General features: G+C 59.0%; 1 protein-coding gene across 1 annotated transcript in view; it reads right to left on the reverse strand.

The window, feature by feature from the left end:
* Positions 1 to 400: 400 nt before the first annotated feature.
* Positions 401 to 27957, reverse strand: part of LOC143401750 (kinesin-like protein KIF25) — a 34397-nt gene continuing 6840 nt past the window's right edge. The window contains exons 3-11 of the mRNA XM_077107894.1: positions 18656 to 18723; positions 17786 to 17860; positions 15627 to 15776; positions 11273 to 11449; positions 8881 to 9032; positions 7433 to 7603; positions 6903 to 7058; positions 6256 to 6398; positions 401 to 580 (exon numbers count right to left, since the gene is read on the reverse strand). Coding sequence (XP_076964009.1) covers positions 401 to 580; positions 6256 to 6398; positions 6903 to 7058; positions 7433 to 7603; positions 8881 to 9032; positions 11273 to 11449; positions 15627 to 15776; positions 17786 to 17860; positions 18656 to 18723 — 1272 coding nt within the window. The remainder of the gene's footprint in view (positions 581 to 6255; positions 6399 to 6902; positions 7059 to 7432; positions 7604 to 8880; positions 9033 to 11272; positions 11450 to 15626; positions 15777 to 17785; positions 17861 to 18655; positions 18724 to 27957) is intronic.

Below are 27957 nucleotides of genomic sequence, written 5' to 3' on the forward strand. Positions count from 1 at the left end.
CCCAGGCTCACCCAGAGACCCTGTCACCTCCTGCACAGACACACCACCAGGTAGAGGGTGGCTCCCTGCACAGACCCCTGCCCTGAGGCTGAGGCCCCTCCCGCCCCAGGCCTCACACAGCTGGCACAGGCTGCCTTCCCCAAGACGGGGAAAGAAGGGGTAGAGAAGGGGTTCACCTGGCCTGGGGAGGGTCAGACCAGCTCCCTTCAGCTCGAGGAGCAAAAGCCCAGCCCACGTAGGGCAGGAACGTGCCCACTGAGGGAGCAGGCGTGGTGAGGGCCTGGACAGGATCCTGCCCACACAGAGATATCCTCACATGTGCCTGCGCACCCCACATGGAGTCACACCCCACGGCAGGCGCAGGAATGCAGAGGACGAGGCCAGCGAGGCTCTCATGGGGTCAGGCGAGCTCCCAGCCGCCGGCCTCGACTTCCCGGCACTGCAAGTGTTCCTGGAGAAAGGGCCCGGGGCCGGCCCTCCCGGCCAGCACCCACAGCCGAGGTGGAGGCAGCCGGGGCTTGGGTGCCCGTTCACCGACAGGGACGGCACGGCCACTGCGTCTCCTCTTCTTCCCTGGCTGCTGGGGGTCGAGGGTTGACCTGTCAGGCCGGGGTCTCCCACATCATCAGTGTCATCGTCACCACCAGGGCTCCCATGGGTCCCTGAGTCCTCTGCTGAGGGTGAGCAGGCACCATGGGCCATGAGGCCATGGCTGAGGGTGGGGACCCAGTGCCTGCTGTGAGGACAGTGGCCAGGACCAGGGCCTCACACAGTGAGTCCTCCCTGAGTAGCCAGGGTGACCTGTTCAGCGCCCACCCACGGTGGGGTTACCTTTTTGTTCTGGCTACTTCTCATGTCTGGGATGGGCCGGGAGCCCCAGCTGGTCTCTGCCAGCCCTCACAGAGCCGGTCACAGCCTCTCTTCAAGACATCCCCTGCCAGTCCCCTTGGCCCTGCCCTGTGTGTCCTGCTTCTCAGCACAGCTGTGGGCAGCAGCAGAAGGTCACAGGGAGGCTGGGACCTGCACCCTAGGTCCTTCCCGATGGGAGGCAGAGGGGGCTGCCTTCTATTTCTGTCCTTCCTCTGGGCCTGGGGCCCATGGAGAGTTGAGCCAAGTGACCTCAACCACCAGGCAGCCCTGCTGCGCCTGCAATCTCTGGTCTGCGAGGTGGGTGGAGAGGACACTTAGAGGTCGACGGGTCAGCCCCAGGCCAGGGTCTCACTTCCTGCCTCACCCAGATGCAGCACGGACGCTCCACACTGACTCCTAGCTGGCACACTCACTTTGTAAATGCTGCTTCTTGGGGAGCAGAGCCTGCTCTTGTGTTCCTGTCCTCTGTGCCCTGGTCAGCACCCCCATTGGAGGATGGAGACTGCCAGCTGGAGTCCAGCCTTCTGGGACAGCCTGCACAGCTCCATGACAATGCGGCCTGGACGGCTGCTCTGTGGCTGGAGACAGGAGGAGCCGGGCCCCCAGTGCCTTCCAGCGTCCAGAGAGTGTCCTCCACGCCAAGCAGCAGGGCTCAGGCAGCAGCACGTGCAGCAGCCCCAGAAGCAGGTTAAGCCGTGGGCTCAGCAATGTGCGCATGCAGTTACAGCTTCATAAATGTGCAGCCGACTTTGCAGCTGTGGGGGTCTGGGACCCCATCCTTTTCCACTGGGCACCACCGCCCTCCTCATCATGGCTGACCACATGGGGCCTGAGGCATGCAGGGGACTCGTGCAGCCCTGGGGCCACAGCTGCAGACCATCTAACTCAGGCCTGGCCGGAGGCATCCAGGGCTCAGGCCAGGTTGCAGGGGTGGTAAACTTCTGGGACTGGACAGCACAGGGCAGAGGCCATGTCACAGGGTGGGCATGTCCTCCCCAAAGCAGAGTACCAGGGGCAGCAGAAACACCTCCGAATCCCGCAGCCCCTTTCTCAGCCCTGGGTCCTCATCATGTCACCAGTTACCCGGCGCAGGGGACATGCCTCAGGCTCACTGCTGGGAGCTGGCCTGCCAAGCCAGGAGAGCCATGTGGTTCAGAGAGTGGTTCACAGGACCGTCTGCAAAGGCCCCAGGTTGTGTGTGGCTCGTTACTCAGGCAACCAGTTCATAAAAGTGCTGACTCGAAATCTTGGGATTATTAGTGTTATTTTCCAGCTTTTGAAAGTTGGGATTTGATGGTTTTTAATTTTTCTCTGAACTTCCTTCAGACCTACTTCAGATTTCCCAGCCTTAATCCCACCCTCCTGGCAGAGGGTGCCCATGACCACCTGGAGGTTTCCGGCCTCAGAGTCAGGCTCAAGCTGGGGATGCTGATGTCAGGCCCTCTGGTCACAGGGCTGACTCCCAGGGACATGTGTCATGCCCAGCTCTCAGCTCACAGCCCTCCTGCTGGAGAATGGAGGCCCCTGGCTGCAGGACAGGCCTCAGACTGGAGCTCCTTTGGGCTCCTCACCTGCCTAAGCCTCCATGGCCCCCATGGCTTGCCACTTCCCCAGTGTCCCCAGCGTCCCCAGCAGCCCTTGGCCTGGGTGCTGGCCTGCACCTAACACTGCCCGTGCCCGACTCCTGTGGACCTGCTGGGGCTGCTGGCAGCATGTGGCTTCTCCCATCTGCCCTTTGCTGCTGTCACCATGTGCACCTGAAGTAGGCACCAAGGTTCAGGCTCCGTAGAAACCAGAGTCACCATCACAGAGCACTTGGGACCATGGGCAGTGTCCTGAACGGTATGATTTCCCTGGTGCTGGGGCCTGGTCTTCTGGGTGCCAGAGGCCGCGAGGCCTGAGTGGTGCTGGAGCAGGAGGAAGAGGCCATCTGGAGCAGGGCGGGGCATCACCCAGCATGCAGGGCCAGCTGACTCCCAGGCGGACCTCGGCCACCCACAAGGGACTCAGGATGGGCACCACTCTGGGAGGTGTGATGGGGTGACAGGTCCAGGAAGCGATGCCCCTGGCCCAGAGACAGGGCCCTGGAGGTCGGTGGCCACCCGGCTGCAGCCTTGCCTTGCACATGGCTTCTCATGAGAGGTGGCCTGCAGGCACCTGGTCTCTGGGGAGGCAGCTGTCATGCAGTCTTCGCTTGGCTCCTGCAGCAAATCACGGGCACAGAAATTGTTCAGGCAGAGACACGTCTGGGGACTGGACACCCAGGCCCAAGGCCCAGGCCAACTGGACTCTGGTCAAGGGCCTCACACAGTAGAAGGAGTAGGACCCCTGGGATCTCTAATAACATCATTAATCCTGTCTGACCCTCCACCTCCTAACCAAGTCACCTGCCAAACCCCAGCCTCCCAGCCCTCGTCACCTTGGCAAGAAGAGCTTTGGGGACACATTTTATCTGCAGCTTGTGGAATAATCGACTATTTTTGCACTTGGGGGCAGGACACGCCTGGGGGAACGTGGCTCTCCCGCCAAGCTCTGCAATCTCCCAGGGCAGGAGCTTCGTGTGTCCTCTGTGGCATCTCCAGTGCCCAGAACACAGCTGGACATGAAGTAGGCATCCAGGGAATGGATGTGTGCTGACCGTGAGGCTCTTTACACACCAGAGCTGGGGCCGAGCTGGAGGCTGGCAGTGGGACAAAGCCCTGCCAAGGCACAGCTGCAGTCCAACGCCAACTCGCCCCACCACATGCCCACTCTCGCTCCCCCCAGGGCCGCGCTCACTAAGGCCGTCTCACCCAGCTCACTGGATACTGCAGCAGACGCCACGTGTCCTGGAGCAAGGGGATATAATGAGGCAGTGGTCAGCTGGGCCTCGTCCTGAGCAGACAGCTTGCTGGCACCCCCAGTGACATGGGGGGGCCAGAATCCATTTCCTCTTTCTCCCCAAGGCAGCGCGTCCCTTTCTGCTGACAAACCAGGGCTGGAGCCTGGCTCTGTCTTACCCTGCCAGTCGCAGAACACACAGGCACACGGCCTCTTTGAGGGTCACTGGCCCCTGGCTTCAACCCTGTGCTGACAAAGCCCTGTCCACCCTCCAGGTTAGCAGTTTCCCTCTGGCTCTGAGGCCTGTGGCCCACACACTGTGTGTATGGGAAATCATCCCTCACAGGCTTGGGCATGAGATAGGATGGGGTGACCACCAGGGGACAGCACAGCACCCACCACTCAGCCCCCGTGTCCTCCCCAGTGTCGCTGACCTCCTCCACGCTCTGCTCGGAGCCAGGTCCTCAGGGAACCTCCCCAGCAGAGGCACTGGACCCCTCTACGCCCTGACACCCACGTCCTGTCCTCGCTGTCACTCAGTGGTCAGGAAGTCTCTGCCTCCCCTCATGGTCCATCCCTCAACGCAGCCATTACGTGCTTCTTAAGCTGCTGCTGAATCCTTTTCTTCCAACAAATCAGCACAAAGCATCTTTAAAACCAGGGACCTTAGACCTCCTACAGGTTTGAAGAGAGGGGGGGTGCAACTCCGGCCTTGCATGAAGGAGCTCCCGGAGGGCCCACAGGGGGTCAGAGCTGGGGGTCAGCCTCTGGCCATGTTACGTTCGCCTGGGCAGGCTATCTTTGGGATGTGTGCCACTCTGTCGCCACCCAGAACAGGGGCTCCTTGCCCTCCCGGAGATGTTTGGGGACACACTGCAGCTGCCCGCTGCTGGGCGTCAGGGGCGGAAGCTGGGGATACACACTGTACCCCAGCTTTCCTGGGCTGCCCGAGTCACTGCTGGGCACTGAGTCACCTATGGGCAGCAGATCCAGAGAGGCCTGAGCCTCCCTGTCCGAGGACTGACACCCACATCCTGTCCACACTCCATATTCAGTGTTAAGCAGGGTCTGCACTGACCCAGATCCAGTTCAGCCTTGCACCAGTCCCGAGAGCTTCTCACCTGAGGTCAGGCCTGTCCAGGGTCAAGGGAGGCACAGGGGGCTGTCACTGTCTCGGGTCACACCTCCTCCCACCCTGGCTGAGTGAGGGCCAGCCTACTCCCGACACCACCAGACCTGGTTCTACCTGGTTCTTTCATGTGTGGGGGGTACTTGAGGGTCCTGGGAACTATGAGACTCACTCCCCTTTACCAATCTCCCCGCAGCCTCCCCCGTGGAGCATACAGTTCCTGCTCACAGCCTTCCCCGGCAGGAGTCCCTCCTGGGCAGGGGCCTCCCCCGATGGATGGCCAGATGGTGGCCCACCCTCCTGCCCCAGCTAGCCTCTACTCTCCACATACCTGGGTGGAAAGTTCAATCAGGAACCAGGTGGGCCCCCCTTGCCCCCTCCTGTCCCACAGAGCCCTAAGCCCCAGCACCAGGGGTTGGGGAAAACACAAAGTGACTTCAAACTGCTCTTCCGACCACTGCTCTGTGGGCCTCCGGGTCTAGCCGTTCCCCACAGGCCTGCGGGCAGGGTCTCCTGCGCTTCTCTGTCAGCCTGGTACAGCGGGGCTCTGCCCAGAGGTCAGAAACAAGGAATGCAGCTCTCAGGTTGCAACTGGGTCCTGCGACGTGGCTCCCAGCACATGTGGACACCACAGCAGGCAGATCCCCAGCCCCCCCAGTCCCTTCTACTGCCCTGGCATCAAGTCCCCAGATGCTCTGGTTGGTTTCGCACACATGGAGCTGCGTGAGTTCAGAGGCTGGTGGACATGAAATGGGCTGTTTCCTCCTCGGTGCCCAGAGCCCTGACTACTCATAGACCCCTGGCCAAGAGCTGGAGGTCTCATCACCTCCCCTGCCACTGTGCCCAGCCTGGGCCCTCACTTGGCCAGAGAAGCAACGTACAGATACCTCGGGGCAGTGTGCTGTGAGTAATGCACCTGTTTTGCTCCACCAAGCCTCACTGCCCCTACTGTCCACCCTGATCTTCACCAGCTCACAGACAAGGAAATGGGGCCTTCCCTCTCCGGGACACAAAGCCGGCAGGAGGCAGAGCCCAAGTCTGTCTAGTTCCGAAGCCTGTGCGCAGAGCTCTTGGGTCTGTGGCCTCGTTTGTGTCTAAGGAGGCACAGCACGCAGAGCTGGGCCTCCTGGGGGGCCGCGGGCCTGCCGCACAGACAGCACAGCTCCTCACCCACCTGAGCACCTGCTGCCCATCTGCTCCGGGAGGAGGCTCCTTGGACGAGCCGTCCTCTCTCTGGGCCTCCTGTGCCGGGTGATTTGGCCTGAGCTGTGCGGGGATCTCCCGGCCAGCCAGCCACAGGTCCCTGGGGCACCACAGGCTCATCAAATCCAAACACATTTATTCCTCAGGCACCCACCCTAGAAAACAGGGACAGAGAGCACACTTCCGGGGAAGGGGATTCATCGAGATGCTGAGCCCACGCACGACTTCCTCACCTGGGCGCAGGAAGGCCTCTTCCCAGCCTGTCCCCGCTCAGCCTGCCGAGCTCGGGCCCCAAACCCCAGGCCCTGCAGTGTCTCTGCCACGTGCTTCTGCCCCGGGGACACACAGAGGATCACCAGGAGCTTCGCATCGCCCCCTTAAATAAAAGGAACAAGATGTGAGCTGAGTAGGAGTCATGACAAATGGCATCTACATGTCCCAAAGCACTGGACGGGATCCAGCTGCCTACACAAAGTCCACTGGCACTTGGAGCAGAGTGCAGTCCCCAAAAGGTGGCTGATACAGGCCCTGAGGCTGCACCAAGTGCCCTCACCCCACTCAGCAGAGCTGCAGCTCCCACAGCTGGGGGACCCATGGAGCAGGTGGCCCTGGCTGCTGCTGAGTCCAGCGTGGTGGAGGGAGCCCTGAGCCTAGCTGGATGGCCAGGGGTGCACCCCTGAAGGCACACACCAGCCAGCCCTACCCAAGACTGTGGAGGGCACAAGTGCAGTTGCCACCAAGTGCCAGGGACGTTGGAGAGGGGACCTCCCAGAAGCCCAGCAGACTTGGGTAGGCCCCAAGGACAATCTGGACCAGGGACAGCTCCCCCAGGTGGAGCTCACAGTGTTCTCTATTCTGGGTTCATCTGAGGGGGACGAACCGATGGTGTCCTGGAGCAGGTGGGTAAGCTTGCTGTTCCGATAAGGCACGTGGCCACGGCGCTCCGACAGGGCACCCAGGACATCTGCCAGGGCTGCGAGGCTCCGGTTGATGAACGAGGTCTCCCTTAGTGCCAGGCCAGTCACCCCAGATGCACCTGCAAGGCACAGAAGCCCCCTCAGCCACCCTGCACTTCCAAGCGCCCAGGAGTAAGGAGGCTCTGGGCGGAGGGCCTCTCGGCAGCTGGTGGGGAGGCACCTCCTGGGAGTCCTTACAGTGGACTCCGCCATCGCACCAGCATGGCTCCTCCAGGGGCCAGAGCTGCTCCTGGAAACTGAGGAGGAAGAACGTGACCTCTGATGGCCCTGGGGAGACCTCTGATGGCCCGATGTGACAGGGCTTCGAGTCACCCGAGCAGAGGTGCCAGGCTCAGAGCTTCCTGGTGGCCGGTCAAGCCTGGCTGTGGGCACCCCCAGGTGAGGGCTTCTTCCCGCTGCCTGTCTACCCAGCTAGCCGCCAGCTCCTGCTCACCTGCACACTCACTGCCGGCCAGGTCCACCAGCTGCAGCTTGGCCTGCGCTTGCTTCGCAGAACCCATGTGGTCCACAGGAAGGGGCTGGAGAGGCGGAGCCTGGGGAGAGGTGCTCCACCCCTTCCCTGCCCCAGCATGACCCTGCAGGGGGGCTGGATGGTGCTGCTGGCCTGGTGGGAGGGGAGGACAGAGGACAGAGGGCAGGGAGTCAGTGCGGAGGCCTCTTGCAGCTCCACCCTCCAGGCCTCACCCACCAGCGAGAAGCTGGTTCTGCCTCTCTCTTCCTCTTAGAAACAAACTGGGCAGAGGGACAGTCGGTGGGTTCTGTAGGAAACTATAACAAGAAAAGGAGGCGGGTAGCATGCTTCACATTGGGAAGTCTAACGAACGCCCAGTCCATCCCAAGAAAACTAAATAATGCTTCCTAGTAGTCCGGGTGACGACGGTGACTGGAACCCTGGGAAAACCCATGCCCTCCTGGAAATCCATCCATCAGCTTCACAGAAGCCCGAAGAAGTGCTGTGTCCATGGGTCTGAAGTCTCGCCCTGCGAAGTTCCTGAACAGACCCACGAGACCTCAAGAGCTTATGCTCATCCCCCAAAACAGAAAACACAGAGATTTTCGTAGGAGAGCCCAGAACCCCTGCACAGAGGCCACCTCTGTGTCTGTGTCTTGTGGCAGCACTCACAGGATCAGCAGAGTGCCTGGCGCTACCTGGGCCCTACCTGAGCCCAGTCCTGTGCCGGGCAGTAGTGTGCTGGCTGGTGGAGTGGCTCGAGGAGTGAGTATGCTGCCCCCCGCCCTCCCTTGTCCGGGGACCACAGTGTGGAGTGTCATTGTGACAAGATGCACCACATCTGTCTACACTGGCCTTCGGGATGCACCACATCTGTCTATACTGGCCTTCCAGGCAAGAAGGAAATGAGCTGGAGCAGGTCGCAGGGCTTCCCTGGGGCTGCCTGGGGGCGGGGCCAGAGCCGGCTCTGCAGGACACACCCTCTGCACCATGGACTTCCACACGCCACGCGGGGCCTAGCCTTTCCCCCTGGCGCCCTGCCGTGCACCTGTGCGCAGGCACGTGTGGGCCTCTGTGGCTGGAGTCCAGGAGCTGCTGCTCTGGATGCCGTGGGCCTCTGTGGCATGACATGGCCTTTCTGACACGCCGGGAGTTGATCTCTCTCCCACTGTGCAGTCCCCTCAGGACACTGTCCCGCGCCCCCAGGTGCCGCATGCCCTGTTGCCCATGTCCCTAGCAGATGCTTCCTCCCGCCCACCTCCCTCTCTCTCCCCAGCCTGTGCCCTAGGGCCTCCTGTGTTCAGGTCCCAGATCCCAGGTCCTTGGAGGGTGTGGCTGCAATTCCTGCTCCAGACCCCGGGTGACCCCGGGATTTTTCCTCTTGGTGGATTTCTGTTACTTGAACTGACCCGGCGCCAATAGCAGCTCACCAGTGCTGTCTGAGGGGGACGCCACGGTCAGAGTCACCGTCACCACCAGGTGAGATCTGGAAGAAGCCATGTGCACCAAGGTGGGGTGCCTCGCTCTGAGCTGCAGACCTCCGTGGACAAGTGCCACCAGCTCTGCGGCGCTGGCGACGGCCCTGGCAGGGGAGAGGTGTTAGAGGGCACCCAATGGCAGGTAGCAAGTACCACCCGCTGTCCCCAGGCCAACACAGCGGGCCACCGCTAACAAGCACCGCTCCCAGACATGGGTACGGCAATTCCAGAGGAGACTGAAGCTGATTTAGGCAAAACAGAACATAAGCAATTACAAATAACCAGTGGTTTCACCAAATCCAAGGTCAGTAACCCCCAGTTCCCATCTTCCTCCATCCATTTCACCCTCACGGACCCACGTTTTTAGAATATTCTATCAAATTAAATTCAGGAGATAAGAGCCCATGTCCGTGGATGGGGCTGTTGCTCAGGCTCCGCAGGGAAGGGCTGCATTTGGATCACAGTCCGTCAGCCAACAGCTGAGAGTCTGGGTTACTTCTGCAAACATGTCACCACCAAATGCCTGGCACCTCAGGCTTCTGGAAACAGGACCAGCCGCCGGCACAGCCTTCTCTTGCTGAGTCTGAGTCCTCCCCGGCTGGGCAGCCCTGCCGTGGCCTCAGGTGGGAACTCCTCCTGTCACTCCCTGGTGGTGGGGCAGGTGCTGACCCACACAGGGCTTTCACAATAACTGGAGAACCCAGGCCATGTGAGGAGTGCACCTTCACAAGACGCTGCGTCCCTGCGCTCTACAACATGCTGATGTTCAAGTGTGAGGAAGTTCACTGTCTCGACTGACCGTGGGCAGTGAGGTCCCTTCATCTGCTTTTCCTCTCCTCAAGGTGGGGTTGAGGAGGATGGAAGACACAAGCACAGTGGACAGGGGAGTACAGCAGGATCGGGCTGTGACTTCACCCCAAGATGCCCCACGAGCAGCCCTGCACTCCCCAGCCTGTGCCCCCAGGCCTGAGTCTTAAGCAGCCCAGGCCTCAGAGTGTCGGGGCCCAGTGAGCCGGCGCCCCCACACATTGCTAGCTTGCACAACCTATTTTCTTTAGACTAAATAAAGCCAAGGGAAAAAATGTTGCTAGTGACTTATGAGGTGGGAATGTTGCAAAAGTCATCCATAAACGCCCAACAATGTCAGCCTGGAGATCCCGAAGAGAACCAGGCCCCCGCCCTGATCTCCGAGATTAAAGGAGCCTGGGCTCCCTGTTTACAGTCTCCTTTAAGAGAAGAGCCCGAGGCCCGTTTCATTCTTGAGATGGCCTGCGCTCTGTCCCTCCGCTGAGTGCCCCTTGCCTTCCTAAATGAATCTCTGCTATGCCTCTTCCCGACAGGTCCCCAAATTATTTTTCTGCAACAAATGTCAAGAGCCAACAAAAGCTGAGTTAGGTCCCTGTCCCCTCCTGGCCCCTTTGGTGACAGGATGACACCCTCCCATTGACTCTGATGAAGACTTTTAAAGAGACATTTATTATACACCTTTTAAAAAGCCTTTTCTATTTCTTTCTCTTGGGCTGAGGACTGAACCCAGGGCCCTGCATGCACAGGCTGGCATTCCACCACCCGGCTCTACCCCTTTTTTATTTTCAACAGCTTTATTAACATATTATCAACATATAAAATTATTGAACACCTTGATGTTTTGACAGACTCACACACTGTGACACAGTCACAGCATTCCAGCTGATTAACGTATCTGTCACCACTGCACAGTTCCCAGTAAAAAAGGCCACTTTGGGCTGGGGGTGTACCTCAGTGGTGGGGCGCTTGCCTGGCACACATAAGGCCCTGGGCTTGCTTGATCCCCAGCACCATGAGAGAGAAAGAAGGAAGGAAGGAAGGAGGGAAGGAAGGAGGGAGGGAGGGAGGGAGGGAGGGAGGGAGGAAGGAAGGAAGGGAGGGAGGGAGGGAGGAAGGGAGGGAGAAAGGGAGGAGGGAGGAAGGAAGGAAGTAAGGGAGGGATAAAGGGAGGAGGGAAGGAAGGAGGGAGGGAGGGAGGGAGAGAGGAAGGAGGGAAGGAGGAAGGAAGGAGGGAAGGAAGGAAGGGAGAGAGGGAAGGAGGAAGGAAGGAAGGAGGGAGGGAGGGAGGGAGGGATAAAGAAAGGAGGGAAGGGAGGGAAGGGGGAGAGAGGGAGGAAAGGAGGAGGGGGGAGGGAAGGAAGAAACATTCTTAAACTAAAAATTGGGCGACATGCACTGAACCCTGAACCCTATGTGGCCGTCCCGCTGACCACCAGCCTGATCCTTCTGCACAGCTGGCTCTGCTTGGGCCATGGCCGATCGGCACCTGGGCGGCAACTGTCCCTCGGGGGCCAGGGGACCTCTGTCCTGAACTCACGTGCAGGTCAGACCCGGGACCTCTGTGCATCCTTCCTGGGTTGTCACGACGTCACGCTTGACCCCAACCACTGCTCCAGAACCCTCTTTGGCCAGGAGATCAAAAATGTCGTTATTGTAAATCTCCACTATGGACACCTCAGCCGTGGGGCTTCTCGGTGGACTTTCTGAAATGAGCCTGGGAAGCACACACGGACACGGGATTAACCAACAGAGGACAGCCCGGCCCCATGGCAGATGGCCGCAGCCACAGACACTCAGCAGGAATCCTGCAGCAGGGTGCAGGGCAGGTCTCACAGCACCCAGGTCACTGCGAAGGGAGTCCCATCTAACCTGGAGGGAGAACCATGCCTGGGGACAAAGTGGCTTCATGGGAGTCTTGCTTAAATCAGCTGCTGCACAGCCCTACCCTCAGGCCCGGCGGCCCAGGTGGAGAAGAAGGAAGGATTCACAACCAGGAGCAGAGACCCCGCAGCCAGCTCACCCTGGGGCACGAGCCTGGGGCAAGCTGCAGACCCCAGGGCTCCTTTGTCTGAACCCCTGCTTCAGGGAGGCTTGGTCAGCGGCATGGAGGCCAATCCACTCATGAGGTCCAGCCAATGTCCCCTGGCCTCCTGCACGCCCACTCAGCTCTCAAACACCACCACGAGTCTCACAATGCTTCCGCTTTTAAAGTGTGGTGTGCTGACCACTGGAGAACTGGAACTAAGGGGGCTGCTCACCTAGCGGGGAGCCCACCCCACCACTGCCCGCCCTCCCACATCCCTCCTGATCCTGCTCTGCCCCCTGACCTGTCCCAGGCCAAAGGACAAATGAAGCTGCTTCATGGTCCAGATTCCCGCCTCCCTGACACAGCACAGTTGGGTCAGCTGATCCCCATCCTGCATTGCTCTCGCCCAGGAGGACAGGCCCAGGGAGGGCATTGACGGTGTGCTTGAGGCAAGTCCTGTGAGATTTTCCCGTCCGAGCTTTGCCAGAAGGAGTCGTTAGTCCAGATCTAGAGACAGTTGTGGGTAAAACAAGCAGTCGATGTCTTCTCATGGCAAACAACAGACCTAGGCAACAGAGCAAAGGTGAAGAGGAGGCAAGGGTCCAGACGCCGGCCGTGCGCACACTGGAGTCTGTGGGGACCGTGCCAGGAACAGGGTCTGCAAGATGCCAGAGGAGCTCACTAAGCCGGCAGCTGGGTGGACCTGGCCGATGCAGACGTGGCCTTTCCTGGCAGGGGCCAAGTGTTTCAGGGTCATGGGCCCCGAAGCAGGTGCTTCTCATCCACAGAATTCCCCAGAGTTCCTTTAAAATGCTCATCGACTCGTCCTCTGGATTCCAGAAGTGGTCGGAAACTGCATCTTCTCTTTCAGCCTTTAAGCAGCTAAGTTTCTCGGGCAAGATACGCGGTCGTCACGGAGAGCAGTGTCCTGTGGTCAGCCCAGGCGACCCCAGCCCAGGCTCCTGGGTTACATGGGCAGGCCCCGCAGAGACCCCTTTCCCTCCTGCGTGCCCTCGGCTCCTCTGTGTCATGCCCAGTGGTCCTGCCCACGTCCTCCTGCTGCCACCCACGGTCTCTTTCCACTCTAGGCTTCTTGAGGGCTGAAGTCATCACACTCACCTCACGTGCTCCGTGCCTCTGACGGTGTTGGGGAAAGCATGAGGGTGAGCAGAGACCCGGCCCGGGAGGCGGTGTCAACAGAAGCTTAGAAGGAGCGGGGAGATGCAGAACAGAGTCCCCGAATCTCACTTCAAACGGCAGCCATGGCTTCTCTGTTAAGTGCAGTCTGGCAGGACCCTGTTTTAGGGTGAAGGGTCCTCAGACACTCCCTGATACGCGGCCCCGTGTTGTAAGTTTGTCTTTTGGCGGGAGGACAGAGGACATGTTAACTCCGGCACACCCATGCTGCCCCCGACCAGTGCGGGCAGCTGAACTTAAGGTCACTCGTGTGAATTTCCTGGGACCCCAAATAAAACACAGACACACACTTTACCTTTAAATCAAGCTCCAGGACGGCTCCTCCGCTCTCGACCTCAAGCTCCCCAAATGGGAGCGAGGAAAGTCACGAGAGGCTGGCAAGAGTGAGTGAGCACGTTTGGAAGTGGGCTTTTATTGGGGGGACCCTCGTCCTTAGAAAGTTCCATCAAAAAAGACCAGGAGGGGCAGGGTTACAGGACAGGCGACAGTGATTCGACCCTGGGGCTGCAGGACGGCGCGCCTATGTCTGAGGACATATTCTGCTACTTCCAGGATCCGGGCAATATCCAGGTGACTACAAAAGTGACCCACAGAGCCTCTCGGATCACGGGAAGGAGAGTGCCAGTCATTCAGCAGGACCGCCCCCCCCAGACTCACCCCCACGTCTGGCTGAACAATGTCTAGAGCTCGTCTGAGGTGACCAGCTGGGGTCTCAGCTCCGAGAGATCAACCTCATCAGCTTACACTTGGACTGAGATCTCGCGGTGCCTGTCCTTCTGAGCCGGGCTTAGTTCTCCTGGCACAGTGTCTCCAGGTCCATCTTCTTGTACACGACAGGATCATCCTTCTGTGGCCGACTCGCGTGCTCCATAGTGCACATGGCCCGCCCCTTCTCTGTCCACCCTCAGCTGACGGACACTGAGACCTTCTGTGACTAGAGCTGCGGTGACCCAGGGAGAGCCGGTGTCCCTCAGCACACTGATGCTCTCCTCTGGACGTGGGCCTGGCAGTGGGATTGCTGGGTCACGTGCTGGTTCTGCTGCTGGTGTTTCAGGGAATCTCCGTGTGGTTTTCCACGCTGGCTGTGCTGATTACACTCCCACAACAGTGCAAGGGCCCCTTTCCTCCGCCTCCTCGCCAGCGGTCACCTTCAGTCTTCTTGGCAATGGCCATTCTCACTGGAGCCTGGTGAGGGCTCACGGTGGTTCTGACTCGCGTTTCCCCGACTGGTGGTGTGAAGCATTTGTATGCCTGTTGGCCATTTGCATGAACTGACCGGTCAGGCCTGTTGCCCATCTCTAGTCAATTCTCTAAGGATTTGAACCCTCCACGCTGTCTGCTCTGGTGGTCCAGATGGCTTGGTGCTCTGGGTACAGATGCCGAGAGGCTGCCTGCACAGGTCCTTCACAGTGAAGGAGGAGCAGGAGGACTGAGCAGGCAGAGGGCAGACGCTCCCCCGGAAATCCCCTCTGCAGGCCTTCTCAGCCCTCAGCCTCCAAAGGAAGTGAGGAGCCTCACGCTCCAGCCAGCAGTCCTGTGGCTCCCAGCTGCAGCTGGCCGTGCCTGGGGGCTCAGACCCGCACTCCCCTCACCCTGGAGGTTCTGATCTGCTTCTCCACCTGGATGGGCACTGTCCACCTCATCTCTGAGCTCTTCTGCAACCCACAGCTGAGCAGTGTCTACGGACACCGAGACTCCCCCAAAGCTGGACCCCAAGAACTGAGCTCAGCATCGGTGAGGCAGCTCTTGGTGTGTGTCTGTGGTGGGGCCTGATGCTATTCCCAGGGCCCTGTTCTGCTCAGCCGAGGAGATGGGGAAGGATGGACGCCTGTGCCCTGGGGGATCCCTGAGGGCACGTGCATAGCTTCCCTCCCCTCACACACAGGCACAGGCTGGGAAGTCTGATCTCCAGGGCCTGTCACTGCAGCACAACATTATGCAAAGGGCATGTGTCCCAGGACAGGTGGCCCATGACAGAAAATACGGAAGGACTTTGCAGCATGCACCCAGAAGTACTTAGTCCAAGTAAATTGATAGACACGTGAGTTTGACAAAGATTTAAGGAATACCAGTTTGAAGACACTAAAGCACCCGGCTTGGTGGGGTTGCTACATCATGGTTCATCCCTGGTTTTAGGACACAAAAGGACAACACAAGGAAATAGAGACAAAAGTCGAGTCTCAGGGTGGGGAGCACAGAGGCCGCTGGCTGTGCTGTCTGTCCCCACGGGGCAGGGCCCGGGCTGGCTGGGTGGGCAGCCATGGTGCGTGCAGAGCAGCGTGAGAACCAGAGGGGAGTGCAGAGGCCAAGCCCGGCGTGGGCTGGAGAGCCTCACCGTCGCCATGGGCCCTGCCAACCTGGGCGGCTGAGGACCTTATGGTTTTCTCCTAGGACTAATTTAGGTGGGGACATCCTGACCATGGCCACAGGTCTCCTGTGGGGACCCGTTAATGGAACAGGAGACCCTCCATCAGGAGGCATTTGCTCCCTGCGGGGGAAAGGAGCCCAGGGATCTTGGTCAAGAGCTCTGTCCTCGGGAGACTTTCATGAGCTGAGGGAACGGCTGTCCAGAGTGAGCTGACCCTGGGCCTGCTCTCCATCCCTCCCGCCCCGTCTCATCCCACACAGCACCGAGGTTCTGTGCTCGGAGTCACCACCATCCAAGTACCTGAAGAGCTCCTCCGCGGCTCTGGGAATAATTCCCAAGTCAGCGTGAGCCCCCGATGGCAGCCCAGGCTGGTCCTCAGCATGCGGCCCCAGCATGGTGTAGCTCTTCCCGCTCCCAGTCTGCCCGTAGGCCATGATGCACACGTTGAACCTGAAAGGCAAAGCCCGCTCAGGCAGCAGCACACGCCCGGCTGGCCACTGCCCAGCGACCGGCCACTGCCCAGCGTGGAGGCGCCCTCACTGAAGGTGAAATTTCAACACACTTCATTTCATGTCCCCCGTGACTCCACTTCTTGTAAGTCAGGTTGTCATTCAGCCATGACTAGTGCCACTACGGCCACCGTGTGGCTATTCTGCACACAGCCCGCATCTCGCCCTGCCTGCTTCACATCCGACGTCTCTCATGGGTCACGTCCTCCGTCAGCTCGCAGGTCACCAGGGCCGACCCACAGTGGGTCCCTTCCGAATTCCCACAATGTCTCATTGGCTTTCACCACAGTATTAGAGTGGCTCGAGGCAAGTGCATCTTCATGTTCCATGAAATGCCACAGAAGGATGCGTGTTTTCTTACCAGGTTCTGAGAACATTTTGTTGGTTTTAGTTAGTCAGCAGCACAGTGGCCACCGTTGTACACCAATGGCTTTAGGACACAAAAGGACAACACAAGGAACCGTGGGCTTTCCTTCTTGCCAGTGAACCCACCAGTGCCCAGGCCCTCCCCACCTGCCCTGGGGTTACTGGACCACAGTTTGTTCAGCAGAAGCCAAGGATTCCTGATGGACCTTGAATTTCCCTCCAGTCCTGTAGGCCAAAACATCCACGAGAAGGTTGGAGACATCTACATAACGTTTTAAATTAGTTTATTACGTGAAATCACATCCTCAGCCACAGGTGGTCTTGCCTGAAAGGTGCTGGCCAGATGCACGCTGCAGGGCCTCCACCCTGACTGCCCGGCAGGGTCACCCAGCATTCCCAGGCCCATACTCCCCTCACCCCGGAGGTTCTGATCTGGCTTCTCCTTTTGGATGGGCACTGGCCACCTCATCTCTGAGTCAAGTGAGTGCTTTCCCTGGACAAAGGTTTGGGCAACTGGTTGGTGGTCATCTGAACACTCAGTGCCCAGAGCAGTGAGGAGCCCAGAGGCCCAGACTGAGGGAGCTGACGCATCCCCAGAGACCTTGGGGCCACAGGGACCAGCTCAGGACCTGTAAACTGTCGCCCTGCACTTCGGGATTGAGGCTCGAGGCGCGGGGACGGGAGCCACCACTGCCCACTCTCGTCTGCCGGGCCCACCTCCCTTGCCCTTGGCCCAGCAGAGCTCCCTCGCGGGAGGGGGAGTCAGGCAGGCGGCACAGAGGCTGGGACAGCACAGCGCTCCGGTTACCAGGGGAAGCCAAGTGCAGCCGAGACTGCAGCCACGGACTCTTCACTTCTGAAAAGATGCCTGCTGACCACAGCAGCCTGGCCATCTCCAGGGAGATGGACACAAGCCAGCTGAGACAGAAACTGCCCAGCAATGAGCGGGGATCTCTGGGTGCCGGGGTGGTGAGGTGGGCATGGGCCAGCCCCACTCCACAGATCACAGGCCTCGGGGCAGCCAGGGCACCAATGGCGAGACAGCAACACTGCAATTAGCTTCTATTTGTGGAGGTCGGTCACGCAGCCTCCTCTCTGGGCAGACACAGGGGCGTCTTCTCCAGGGAGTTGGAGGTGGACCTCTGGGTAAGTTGTGGCCTGAGGATCCTCAGTTCAATATTCCAACCTGGTTTAACTGATGGCTGAAGAAGTGCTCTTTACTCCTAAGACCCCTGCCTTTAAAATCGGTAGTTGTGGTTTCTAAGAATAGACAGAGCCCCCGACATGATGAAACGTTCACAGCAGACTTCTAAAACGTGTGAAATGTAAAGAATCCCAGAGGGTAAAGGCAGCCGCTAGGAGGCCCGGGTCCACCCACAGCCACCCAAGCCCTGCTCAGGCCCGTCCGCTCTGCACAGCAGTGCCCTCCATCTCCAGGGGTGGAGGCATGGTGCAGTGCAAGACACAGAGCCAGCACTGGCCACAGGCTGCCCCCGGCCAGGCCTCTGATTTCTGTATGGGAAAGAGGTTTGCTTAGGTTTAAATGCAACTGTGATCACTGGCCTTAAAAACATTTTCACTCACCCGTCCAGGAAGGACGTCAGTAAGGGACACACATCTGCAAACACAGCCTCCTGAGACTCTGCTGGACCGTAGACTCTGCAACAAACAGAGGGTGCGTCGGGGGAGGAAGGCTGCTCCGGCATCCTGCAGGAGCGGGGCCTGCGTGCAGGCCTACACGCGCACCCCGACACACTCGAGACCCCTGCCTGTCCACAAGCTGAGAGGATACGGGAGGTGGACAGGTGGCGCCCTGCCTGGGAGCTCAGAAGCATGGGGGTGTGCGTAGGCAGACACCTCAGTGCTGCTGGGCAGCCCAGTCCCCGAGACCCCGGCTGGACGGCGCCTGGTGGACTGTGTGTGCTCTGAGGTCCACTGCTTCTCCCTGGAGGCTCTTTCAGGACACCCTGCCCCTACTCACTTGTGTGTTGGTGAGCACCTAGCAGGGGACTTGGAGGAGTCGGTGAATCTCCAACTGCCCCCAAAAGCCAGAGGCCACTGCAGGGTCAGGAAGAGAGTCCTCAGACATTGTAGTTAGGAGCAGAGGACTAAGCCTGTGCCCGGGGCCCCTCACCATCCTTTGGTGGTGGTGGGGGGAGGAACTTCCCAACCCTACTTGCAGCCCTTCTGTGCCTCCCGGGTCACCCCTGCCACTCAGGAGCCAGGATCACTCACACCCAGCTGACCAGGAAGGCCTCTGACTCAGGCCCCGTTGTTTGAGAGAGAAAGAGAGAAAGAGAGAAAGCCCTGGATTTACCTGGGGGTGGGCACAGGGGTTATCTCTCACCGCCATCCCCCAGAGGCGGGACAGGGGGCACGTGTCAGTCAACCCCATGCATGATGTGCGTGGTTTATGTGTACTCGGCCAGCTGCTTCCTTCTAAACAGCACTTACCTTTCAAAATTATACGTCTTATTGATCTTAGGGTGGCCAGGACGATGGCATTTCACCAGAATCGTTTCCTAATAGAAACAAAATAGAGCCATCAGACCCAGCCAGGGCTTCACTAATCAAACGGGAGCCAGGGTGGAGGACAGGCCCTGGGCCAGGGCCAGCTGTGGCCTGTTTGGTCAACACAGTTTCCTGGACCACCCGGAGCCCTTTGCTGACAAATGCTGCAGGCTGCGAGGTGCAGGATAGCTCCAGTGGTCAAGACAGAGGATGCATGGCCTCGAAGATGGCAGCCTGCCATGCCTGGCCCTTAAAAAAAGGCTTGCCTGCCCCAACCCAGAGAAGGCACTCACCCCGTGGGGAGTACGTGATGGCCTGGGGCCAGTGGCCTGAGCATCCTGGGCACTTGCAGTTTCCCATGGGGGATGAAGCCCCCGAGGCTGGAGAGCCGCTTTCCAGCCACTTCCCCTGGGCCTTCTGAGCCGTCTCCTTCAGGTACCTCCCGTGGGAGGGGAGCCGAGGCCGCCCTTCAAGAAGTGGGGCACCAGCTTCGGCTGCTGCTGAACAGAAGAACGTGGATGGGCTCCAGTTCCAAAACAAACTGAAACTTCATGGAGAGACAGCGGCTTGGGAAGGCGAAACAGCAACAGCACAGTTCTGAATGGCCAGGCGTTTGCTGTCCACAAGTCCTTGTATTTGGAGGAAGCAGGATGGGCGCTCCCCACCCCCTGGCCAGCACATGTTGCATGCACAGGAAGCACATAGGAATTTCTGTGAGATGATAAATACATGCCAGCGCGTGCCCTGTTCCGGGATAGAGCCACAGGCTGTGGGCCCGACAGCTGTCAGTGTGAGCAGTGCTCCTCTTCGCTGTCCACTGCGGAAAGCCCCTAATGGCAGCGGCTAGAGCACAACGCTGCACACCTGGCCAGGTGGGGCTCCTGATGCAGCTCTGAGGCTGCCGCACAGGCGACCCTTCACCGTCTGCAGTCACCGCGGAATGCCACGTGAGTCCCAGCATGCATCTGGGTACTGCAGGCTAGGGAGACATGACTAAATGTTGGCCTCTGCACACGTCCTGCAGGGACGAGACTTGGCTTTGCCTGACAAACAGCCTGGCCTGACCCCTCCCACCTGCAGCGCCTGCCCTGTCCAAGCACGAAGGCCCTGCCCATGCCCAGCCTGTCCTTCACACCACTGCATAGGAATGTTTCCAAGATGCCAATTGAAGAGGGGGCAGTGAGGTCCCTGAAGCCCAAGAAGCAGGTCACGGGAGGGACAGAGCCAGGTCTGGCAGAGGGTCACCCAGCCCTTACTTCAAGTCCCTGTAAGCTGTGGTAGACCAGGAGGTCGTCTGGGCCAGGATGAGAAGATCAGGAGCACAGGTCGGGGAGCCTGTCCACGGGAGGGCAGCTCCGCGAGGCCCTAGGGAGCACTCGGTGTGCCGCCATTGCTTCGAGAACTAAAGGTTCCTACACCCCCCTGTCATGACCCCAAGACAGAGCTTTCTGCTCTTCTCACCCCCTAAACTCCCTAATAAAAGGCAGGAGCAAAGCTCAGATATCAACCAGGACCAGGGCACCCACAGCCCACGTGGACCCGTAGCCTGGCGGCCACACTCCAACATGGCCAGCCTTGGCCCCGCTCCCCTGGCCGGCACCCCTCTCACTTGACTCCTGCACCGGGAGTGACCCCCATGCCATGCAGGCATCAACAGGAAGCAACGTCCCAGCTTCAGCTGTAAGGAGAAATCAGTGGAAACCCTGAAGCTCGACGGGTTCTCTAAGGAACACAGAGGGCCCAAGCACAAGCTGCAGACCAAGGCGCCCTCGGGCTCCGGGACCTCCGACTGCAGTGCCATCAGCGGAGGAGAACACCTAGACCATCCCCAGGAGCAGGAAGTGGCTGCCCCAGCCCAGCTCAGGGCTCTTTTCTGCCTGTCCCCACAGAAGCTCCCTGTTCACAACACTGCATGCCTCTTGGTCTCATGAATAGGACTCGGTTTAAAAACAGCCTCCAGCCCCGGGTGGGGGCTGCCTGTGGTGGCGCCGTCCCCAGAGGCTGTGGATCTGCAGCCGCTCTCTTGCAGCCCCGTCACTCGAGGGCTCTGCCTCCGGATTCTCGCCATTCCTGAGGCTTCTAGAGGCGGAGGATGGAATCCAGCGTCCTGCAGCAAGGACAGGGCTCCAGGCCAAACCGCACCAGCCCTGCACGGTCTGTTTCTTATTCCTACCTAACTTCCTAGCTAACTTTCAAACCTGTAGGGCTTAAAAGTGCTCCCAAATTCCAGATCTCACATTTTATAGAAATAAGTCTGAGGCCAGGAGACGGCTGCACCCCGAAGGCAGAGGCCCTCCACGCAGAGGAAGCCCCAGGCATGCTGGTGCTCAGGTCCCCAGGAAAGCTGACACCTGTCCCTGCACGGGGGTGAGAGCCACCGCTTGCTACTTCTGGAAGTAAAAGGAAAGAATGGGGTGCCCAATATCCCACCTCCCTCTTGGGCTGTCGCTGGATAGCACAGGGGTGCCCCAGCACCCTTCCAAGTTTCCAGGAAAGAAGAAAATCAAAGGAGCTAGATTCTCCCCACCTGGTGTTGGAGAGCTCACTGCCTCCGCTGGCATCGAGCACCTGGCCCCACGCACCTCCCGTGATGCACCACCACCACTCAGCTGGGGTGGCCTGGGCACGTGCCAGCTGGCAGATTGTGCCAAAGACAGGAGCAAGACGAGCCGCACCTCAAGTGTCAGCAAACTCAGACTGTGGGCTGCACCCAGGGCTCACGGGGGCTGGAGGGGACTGGGGATAGGAAAGCCACAGAGGACACCAGAGCACCAGTTGGCAGGACCGTACCAGGCTCAGGGAGGCGCACTGGGCAACGGAGCTGAGGGGAAGAAGCTGAGGCCAGGTCGCGGTCAGCTGGTGGGGCCGTGGCCTCTGCTTGACGGCTCATACCACCTCTGCCTTAGGCCTCTGTTCTCGTGTCTCTGTTGAGTCTTTATTTCACAGAAGGTTTGAAGACAAGGTCACAGAACTTAAGGAAGAAAGAGTGAGAAGAAAGGCCGCAGCGCTCATGGACAAGCCCACAGGCACGATGGCGTGGCCTGAGGGACACCTGGGCAGGCGCCAGGGACGCGGCGCATCTGAGGTCCCCGGCTGAGGCTCTGGGTCTTCAGATGCGTGCAGCAGAGGGCGGGATGGGGGCACCAGGGACCCGGAGGGAGGACGGCAGAGGGCACGGGTGGCAAAGCCCCATTCAGCGAGCAGGACACCCTGGAGATGAGGTGATGGCCACGCGCACCCGACGCCTCAGAAGCGCGCCCAGGTGGCAAAGGTGGCAGCTGTCAGGTTGCCTCGTTACACACAGATGGCCATCCCAAACCAGGGTTAAGATCCCTCGTGCCCGAGGCCCAGCGAGGAGAGAGCATGAAACACGGTGGACAGGAGCACTGGGCACAGCTCAGGCGCCTCTGTGCCCCGGCCCCTTGGCAGTGATCGCCTTCCTTCAGGGAGGAGGCGGGACAGGGCTCAGGCCTGTCAGTAGCTGTCTGCCGGCCAGCTTGCCCGCCCAGCGACAGATGAGGACAGCTGGCCTGTTCCCGCTCCATGCCCCTGACTCGAGCAGGTTTGATGGCTGGTCGGCCACGGGGCTGGTGTTCCACGTGCTCTGGAGCTGGGGGCAGGGCAGGAGTGGGGGTCCCCTCTGTGGGTGTGAGGGGCTGGCAGAGGTGGCTGTGGCCAGGGGCACAGTCCTGCAGAGCTGAGGGCTATAGGCAGGGAGACGGAAACACATGGACCGTAAGGAAGCGCCAGCTGGCCTCAGAGCCCCTCACAGCCAAGGCCACACGGCTACCAGGCCGCACTACATGATCTGTGGGAGTTTTCTATCCTGTGATGGATGCAGAACCTCCTGGGATCCCCAGGCACTGGACCGCTCTGTGCTCCCGTGAGCTCAGCCCTCCATGAGTCTGCAGCAGGGGACAAGCTTCTCTACGGCACGGACGCTGGGTGACTGGGAACACTTCCGGTTGTCCAGTTCCACATGTCTGATTTATTCAACCTCATCTGAGTCCTTCCCATGGCCACCATCCCCCTGCACCCCGGGTTGAATCCCAAGCCTCCCTGCCCCAGGCCAGGAACACGACACCTCTTCCCAAATCTGCCATCTGCTCTGTCATGTGGCTTGGACGGTGGGGCAAGGAGCACATGCCTAGCACCTGACACCACTTCCTACATTTTTCATGGGCACTTAGGAACAGAGATGGTTTAGGGTCGTGTGGAAGGTGCCTACCAACCCCCCACAATGTGGTTTGAGGTGCATATGATACACGATGCCCCTCTCCCAGTTACCTGAGCCTACCCACACCGCGTTGCCCACATGTCTCGAGGTGGTCCTGTAGCCTTGCAATCGTAGGATCCATTAGGCCTATAGGTCTGTGACTTAAGTAAGCATGAAACAAGAGAACATGAAGAACTACCACTGGAAAAGGAACACACTCCAGAGGCACTCTGCACAAGTGGGTGGCTTCCTAAGACGGCCTGTGCACAGGCAGCCACATGCTGGCCCCGATGAGGAGCCTCGGGAGGAGCCGCACGCCCTTGTGGGAAGAGCACTCCTGAGACAGGGGTGGTGAGCAGGGTCTCATCCGTGCATCGGGGGCCAGCACACCGAGACTGGCTGACAGGAGAGGAGGCTGAGCCCCGGGACCGGCTGGGTGCAGTTGGCCCTTCCGTTCTGCGTCTCCTGAAACAGAAACCCAAGCCTCTCTCTGACCACAGTCTGTAAAAGTCACGTTTGTTCTTAAAACAATTTTCAGTTCCTCACAAGTGATTCATATTTGAAAACTAAATCTTGATCCCAAAGAAGTCCCTTTTAGACCCACTTCATGGTTGGAAAGAAGACCCCCTCAGGAGCCACATCCAGTGACAGTCGGGGCTGTGACTCCCTGGTCCTGCCTGGCATGGGTGATGTGAAGTGCCTGCCGTGAGCGAGGGGACGTGGCCTCCCTCTCCGGAGACAGACCCTGCCAGTCGGCGTGGTGGACAGTCCTGTGACCTGGTGTGCAGACGCTGGGGGTGCGGGCATCGAGGTTGTCAAGGAAAGGCACGGTGGCAGGGGGTTCAGAGAAGCCCCTGTGGAAGGGGAGAGGGCCCTGGAAGGTGGCCATAGGCTTGCAGGCAGAGCAGAGCCTTCAGGATGGAGTGAGAGCCCTGCAGGTCCTGCCCGCGGCGCCGCGGAATTCCACAAGCACACACTGAAGAGGCTCTGGCCAGGAGTGGGTGTGACCATGATGTGACCAGGTCGCATTTGAAAGGACACTGCTGCTGGGCAGGTGAGCAGGCCAGCCAGGAAGCCAGGAGCATTCGGGCAGGGGAGAGGTGGCCTGGCAGGAAAGAAACCGTGGGAGCGCTCACCGCAGAATTCACAGGACTTGGAGATCAGATGTGGCCGTCAGGGCGCCTGGAGTCTCCATGTGATGAGCTGGGAAAACAAGACAGTGCATCCACAGAGAAGATGAGGAGTTCCGCTTTGGACGTCTTCAGGTTGGGAAGCGCACATGCTAAGACGGGAGGCCAGTGGCTGCGGGATGCGTGGTCTGAAGCTCAGAGGGGTCTGGAGAAGGAGGACGGAGGAGGCAGGCGGCTGTGCCCCTGCTTCTGCACAAGCCCAGGGACTGACTAGGGGAGTCTGAGGCCAGGAGCAGCGTTAGAGAAGATGGAGTGGTCCATGGAGGACCCAGGGTCTCGGGCATGAGAGACGGTCCTCAGGTGCGTCACTCCGCTGACCAGTCGAGCCCCTCTGCAGAATGCGATTCACACCATGGCAGATGTGGTCAGGTCATGTGACCCACAGGCCCCACCAGCTACATTTGGAAATTGGAGTCGGTGTCAGGCAGTAACAGGGATCCCAGGCAGCAGTCTGCAGGAGCTTGACACAAAGCCCGAACTCTGCTCTCCCATGTCTGATCATCAACAAGGAGATGGACATTAAATAAAAACTGCAAGCAAATAACCAGCAAGGCGGTCGCCAAGCAGGAGGCAGGGCCCAGATTTTCCAGCTGACACTGATGGTGTTTTTAGGGCGAATCCAGACCTACCGCAGGCTGAGTGCTGGCTGCACCTCCACCCAGCCCGGACCTCCAGATCCCAGAGAGCCACACAACCTGGGAGCCTGCAGGTCACACAGTCCTGGCTCTTGCAGCAAACCCAGTGACATGCAGTCCTTCAGCGGGCAGGCCAGGGTCCTGCTAGTGATTCTTAAACTTGACCCACACGCCCCCGACAAAAGAAACGCTATCTTGTCTGATGGGGTAAGACGTGAAAAGACAGGCGTCCCAGGGAGAAGGTTCGGTGGGACTTGGCGGGGCCTGGAGAGGTGGGCCACTGCCTGCCGGGCCTCTGGCTCAGGAGGGTCTTCTCACCAGAAATTGAAGGCTGGCCAGAATGTCCACAGGCAGAAGGCCCCTCAGGCTGGGCCGCAGGGACAGGGTTGGCTGGGGGGCAGGGGAGGGAAGGCCAGGGCCAGGGTCCCCCTCACCCAAGTCCAGGAGTGAAGGCATGACTGCTCGGAGGCAACCAGGGACCTCCAGGGACAAGGGAAGCCACCTTCAAGGGCTTTGGAAGTGTTCACTCCAGAGACAAGTGAACTTTTTGATGCAGCTGTGACAATGATCTTGGCCTCTTTGTGAAAAACAATTCCATCAACCATTGACTACCACAGAGGACTGCTAAAGCTCAGGATGCTAACACCGTGAGACACTCAGACGAAGCAGCCTTTCCAAGAAGTGATGAGGCTTTAGAAATTGTCCAACATGGCCATTCTAACCCACATGACTGAGATTCTCAGGTGACAGTCAGCGTTACCCACATTAATTACATGTTCAGCATCTCACTTGTTTCCTGAATGCATTCTCTGGTAGTCATAATAAGCTGGAGCGAAGCATAAGCTCAACACGAAAAGGCGATTGTCCTGCCTCAAAAACACTTAGCACGAGGACATTCTGGCACAATCTACCTCCCTTTTCTCAACACGTTTTAAATTCAAAACCAGACAACATATCGTTTCATCTGTAAAGACCACAGTCTATCTCTTAACCAATAAGAGCTTTTTAAAGCATAACTAGCATGCTAGTAGTCAGACCTTGTAAGACTAGTGTCACCTGAGAGGTGGCTGCATTAGTCTCTTTTATGTTGCTATAAAAACATAACTGAGGTTGAGCAATGTATAAAGAAAAGAGCTTAATTTGGCTCACAGTTTTGGGGGCTAGGAGTCCGAGATCAGCTGGCCCCTCAGTTTGACCTCTGTGAGGACTTCTGGCTACTCACAACATGGCAGATGGCATCACAGTGGGGGTGCAGGTGGCAGGGGAAGAGAGGAGCAGCAAGATGGGAAGTGAGAGGGGTCCAGGGCCCAGGCTGGCTCTTTGTGAAAACCCACTCTTGTTTCACAGGCCCTAACCAGGGTCCCTCCAATGGGGTCTATGACTTTGAGCAAGCCCTTCCTCCTCCCAGCAGGCCACAGTGGGACCAAGTGTCCAGCATGGGAACTCTGGGAACATCCTAAGCCGTATGCAAACCACAGCAGGGCGGACAGGCTGCCCCCAGATGCTTCACTTTGGCACCAGGGCTCTTTTTATTTTTAATATTTTTTTAGTTGTAGATGGACACAATACCTTTCTCTTATTTGTTTTATTTTTATGTGGTGCTGGGGATTTAACCCAGTGCCTCACACAAGGTAGGCAGGCGCTCTACCACGGAGCCACACCCTGGCCCTGGCACCAGGGCTCTTTTCCTTTGAAGGCACTTGAAGGCAGGCAGAGGAGAGCGTCTGAGCCACTCTCCTCCAGGGCAGGAGATGAAATCCCCACCAGCAGCCCCTGCTGGGAGGAGAGAAGCGCTCTCCAGAGAGGGCGCCCAGGCGGGAGAGACCACCAGCAGGCTGAGAACGGGCCTGGTCCCTGCGCCCCGTGTGTCTTCCCGCCCTTCCTCTTTGCTCACCCGGTACGAAAGCACCAGGCTTCGCCATGCCTGGTCTCCACTTCCCGACAAGGCCCCCATGTCACATGGACCTCTTGCAGTGTCCCCGAATGCTTCTCTCCGCACAGCTGTCTCCTGCAGAGCGAACACTCAGGCAGCCCAGACTGCAGGGACAGGCATCCTGCCTGGGATGCACTGGCACAGGCGCATCTCCCAGGTCCCCATGTCCTCCAGTGAGCCTGCCAAGAGGGCGCCACTCGGCCCAGGGGGTGCACCGTGCAGCTTCAGTGTCTTGTTGTTGACTCGTTGGGGACGCCCGACTCTCATCCAGTGAAGTGCCCACGTTCTGGAGTGTTTCCTTTACCATGACGGAGGGGGACCTGTCCAGAGGCAGCTTTGGCTACAGCGAAAGCCCAGGGTGGCAGCCCTGTCGACTTCACCCCCGTCACGAGGTCACCATGTCTGCAGTGAGCTCTGAGAGCTCAGAGGTGCAGGGCATCCCTCCAACTGTGCAGACCCTGCTGCCCCCGGGGCCACCGCAGCCACCTCTCAGCATCGGCTCTGAACTGGTTAGCCAACGGCTGTGAAGAACGTTTCTTACCACCACTCACTGCCCTGAACCACCTCTCTCACACCAAGGGCGGCGTAAATGTCCGGCTCTTTTTTTTTTTCACACTTTTTAGAATAGTGAATTGATCATCTACCACCCTACAGAAGTAATTAATGAAGTTTTTTTAGAAAATATTTATGAACTCAGAATTTTTAACTATGATTATGTATTTCCATCTGCTCAGCCAGTTCTTGAGCTCCTCGTTTCCCCCCCGTGCCAAATGGTTCTGTGTTCTGGGGACATGGCCACAGCCTCGGGTACTTCCCCTGTGGCCAGCAAAGGTGGCCCCGGCTCACCCTGTCCCCTCCCAGCCCCATGAGGTCGTCTGAGGAGCACAGTGCTTGGAGAGCAGAGCGTGCATCTTCTCAGAGCTACTACCAGGCGTTTCTGGGGTAGGACTGAGAAGCATGAGGGTTTCAAGGAGAGACAGAATCAGGTCTGTTTCCAATTAACACTACAAAGTTCATGTTTGACTTCACTGCTTTTAGTTCTGTACATGTGTCCCTTTTCTGAATGCTCTACTTTTTTGAACCTACCCACCTGCCACATGCTCAGTTTGCAAGAGACTGGGCTTTGAGGCTGCAAACGCAAAGCACTGGGGGACCTAAGCCAGGAGCCACCCGCACAGGAGCAAGAGCACCTGCTCCCCCAGAAAGTAGGCAAAGCCACCCTGGCTGACCAAGAAAGCCAGCCTCACCAGGGAAGCCACTGGCTCACTCCC

Source organism: Callospermophilus lateralis (genome assembly GCF_048772815.1).
Source record: "Callospermophilus lateralis isolate mCalLat2 chromosome 6 unlocalized genomic scaffold, mCalLat2.hap1 SUPER_6_unloc_1, whole genome shotgun sequence".
Lineage (NCBI taxonomy): Eukaryota > Metazoa > Chordata > Mammalia > Rodentia > Sciuridae > Callospermophilus > Callospermophilus lateralis.